This window comes from Nanorana parkeri, unplaced genomic scaffold (assembly GCF_000935625.1).
Source record: "Nanorana parkeri isolate BGI_ZX_2015 unplaced genomic scaffold, ASM93562v1 scaffold177, whole genome shotgun sequence".
NCBI classification, from domain to species: domain Eukaryota; kingdom Metazoa; phylum Chordata; class Amphibia; order Anura; family Dicroglossidae; genus Nanorana; species Nanorana parkeri.
Window position 1 is genome coordinate 1,457,228 of NW_017306445.1, and position 3,664 is coordinate 1,460,891.

General features: G+C 39.2%; 1 protein-coding gene across 1 annotated transcript in view; it reads left to right on the top strand.

The window, feature by feature from the left end:
* The first annotated feature begins 2,186 nt into the window (after nt 1–2,186).
* LOC108785750 (actin-like protein 6A) overlaps nt 2,187–3,664 on the top strand; it is a 26,727-nt gene continuing 25,249 nt past the window's right edge. Inside the window, exon 1 of the mRNA XM_018554888.1 lies at nt 2,187–2,202. Within this exon, the coding sequence (XP_018410390.1) occupies nt 2,187–2,202 (16 nt within the window). The remainder of the gene's footprint in view (nt 2,203–3,664) is intronic.

Here is a 3,664-nt window from a genome sequence, read left to right on the forward strand (position 1 = left end):
CTCATACTTGTGCTGCTATTGGCGGTAAACACATTATAATAATTTGTGATTTGAACTTACTATTAGCACTACAACTATTAGTGTAATCATTGAAATGTAACTAGCACTATGGCACACTATTGCTCATTGGCACCCGGTTGTCTGATGGTTGCAAAAAAATGGCACTTGGTGTGTCACCTCCTAGGTGACACGGGACCAGGGCCAGTGCTAGCGTAAGGCTGCATAGGCAGCCACCTGAGTGTACCGGGGAGGTGGGGCCTTTGTAGGCAAAAATCCTTGCACTGGCCACTGGGCAATGTCTGCCTCTCTCTACCATCACTGATCACCATAGTTCATTTTTAATTATAGTATGCATTTTTTTTTCGGTATGGGTTTAAGTGTGGGCCTCACATTTGATCTTTGCCTAGGGCCTCACAAACTCTAGAGCCGCCTCTGTGGGGGACCTAATAACAATAAAGGGTGCTTTGGAAGTGTTCAGATGGAGGGGGTTCTACTTGGTGGAATACACAACATGATATCAGCTGTGGATTAACATATCTAATGTCAATCTTATTATTAATAGCCCTACAGAGCTGGACTTCAATCCACTCCCTACCCCTTCCTCTCCCCTTTTTTTCTCCTCTCCTTGTTCCATTAATATCCAATTCACTCCCAGTGACACTGCATCCTTCCCAGGCCGAGGAGATTCCTGGACATTGTACCTATGGAAGAGCCTGCGGCCTATACCCAAGTTTAAAACCCTGTTATAAAGTATATAACATATATCCTACAAGAAGCGGAGAGCTCAGTGGAGAATTGCAGTTATTCACATAAAAAAGACACCAATGCATTTGTATTTTTTAGCTGCTTTTAACTGCTGTAAGGTTGATGCAGTTTGTGTGACATGCCAATAGCGCCTATCATGTTATGTTAGTATATATTGTCTTTTCCTTAACATGGACAATATACAGTATATGAAGCTCTGGAGTTCTCCAATGAATTGTTGTTTTTTTTTGGTCTAAATAGCCAGCATGATATTTCCAGGTACTTCACCGCTGTGCTTTAGGAGTTGCGGACAACACACGGTTCTTGATACCACGTATCAAGGTGGTTGTGCCCAAAATTATGCTCATTTTGGAACAGGCTTTTTGCACTAATTTATAGACTTTTGAGAGGTAAGGTGCCTAAGGACCCTCTTTATGTCTTGCTCAACAAGAAAACGAGATACATTTCTCCTTTTTTTCCCCTAGCAGCCAAAATTGCAATTGCTAGGGCTTGGAAATCTACAGATGTACCAGTTTCCTTTTTCAAATCTAAAGTTTTTTGGATTAAGCTTTCTAGCATATTGCAAGATAAATTTGATAGTTTTGAAGCGATTTGGGACCCTTGGTTGCAATATACCGGCCATTCCATTTCTTCAACGTAACTGCAGGGGAGGGGAGCACTCCTATTGGACCTTTTTCTCTTCTATTTTCTCTTTTCTCTTTTTCTTACTTTGTCCTTTCTTTCTTTCTTTCTTTCTTTCTTTCTTTCTTTCTTTCTTTCTTTCTTTCTTTCTTTCTTTCTTTCTTTCTTTCTTTTTTTGTTTCTTAATTATTGCCCTTGATGGCTATGGTGGATTATAGTTTGCCTCTGTCTTTTTTGCATTAATAATAAGCGGTTGTGAATTTGCTGAATTTCTGAATTTGATGAGGAGGATGTTTCATTTTTATCTTTTGGGCAATGCCGATGTTTTTCTTATACCTCTATTTGTGTGATGTTATCCCTGTTTCTGTTAATTAATATTATAAAAATTGTTTGATAGTGAAAATAGCCAGCATGTGAAAAAGCTAAATACTGTAATAATAAGTGAAATATCTGCTTATTGAAAATGCACATCGCTTTCCCTTTAAGGGCTCATAGCTGAGACTTGACTGTGCACAAGGCCGTCGTATTAGTAAACACACATTCATCCACACCCTCATAAGTATATATATTTCTACCGCAGTCTATTCATGAACCGTTCACGTCCTATCTGTGGCTTGTCTTTATTATTGCTGAGAAAAACAGGGTTGATACCATAGGCCATATACCTTGCTGCCAACGCCTGTATGGGGCGTGTCACTGTGTGCCCTGTGATATAATAGTCAGTGCTGGCCATATACTGTGCTCAGAAACCTTTGCTGTTCTACCTTTGACTTGCTACTTGAAACTAAACCTACCTAGAGATGAGTGGGAGTGCAGGTAAGAAGTCCATTTTTTTTCTTCTGTTTGCCATTTTCTTTAAAGAAAATCAATTCGAAAAATGAAAACTATCCTACAAATTTAGGTGTAACTTGTCGTAAAAAGAAGTGAGAAGCCAACCGATGCTCTCAGAAACACAATCAAGCATTTTATATATATTGTAGATATATACATATATCTACAGTATATATGTGTTTATGTTAAACGTATATATTTAAGTTAAACATTACAAGGTTTTAGATTATTACATTACAATTTTTAGATTAATATGTTATATGTATATTACAAAGATGACAGCTGAGGTTTATTGCTTGAAATAAATGTCCAGTGAATTTTTGACTTTGGTTTTATTCAGAAATAAGTAAGATGCACATGTTGCGTTGTTCTGAACAAAAAAAGTATAACATGCACTACTTTTTTTCAGCGCAATGTAACGCAACAAATCCGGTGTGAACTAGCCCCATTCAAACCCATTCATTTTTCAATGTCCTTCCATTAGCATCCGTTAAACAGATTGCAGCTCAATGGATTGGAAGGAAATTGAAAGGTGCAACTTCAAGTCAACGGACCCTCCATTGACTTGAGATTTCCTTTGCTGTGAATGCACCCATAGCTAATTTGAAATAATACAAGTTTATTTGGTTTTTATCACATTGAAAAACAGGTACAAAGAAGGGGTGAAAATGATCACCAGATACAAGCAGTATATGCCATGTGAACAGTATCAGCAAAATCTGACATGACACATTCAGTAATAAGGGATGCAGCAGGATCAGAAGAGGACAGTGGTCCCTGAACCTGAATGACCTTTTTTACTCCGATAAGGGAAGAGATGAAAGATGATAGATACGTGGAGAGGGAAAAATAGGTAACCAGCAGTGAGAAAAGAAGAGAAAAAGGAAAAATAGAAAAGCAATAGAGGAAGCCCAAACCAATTGCCTGCTGGGGGGCACAAAACACCACCATGGGGCACAAAACACCTCCATGAGGGCAGCTGTATTAGTCTACAGCAGATAGTGTCAGAAATTGTCTGAGCCAGTAAAGTCGATTCGGACACTCCAAGTATGCATATATTGTATTGTTCAAAGCTGTCATGAGGGTGGGCTGTCAATTCCTGGAGTGCATCAAGTTTATTTGGTGCATAGTAGAATGTGTAACTGTCTTGCGCCATGATCCTCATGTACACCTCCATTGCACTAAATGTTGACAAACTCTGAACCATTATTTATTTGGTGCAGATTGTGAGATTTTAGTTGGAAAAGTCACATTTGAGATTTGTTTTACAATTGGTGCATCTAGATGCATCTTTCTTTTCAACCCCTTCAAATTATTTGGCGCATCCAGAGCCGTCGCTATAATAAGGTAGCTGGCGTCTTGGCGTCTTGGCGTCTGCTGAGCTCCTGGCAACCAGTGATGTCAGTATCACTGGTTGCCTGGACAGGGCCAGACCCAGCAGCAGCTC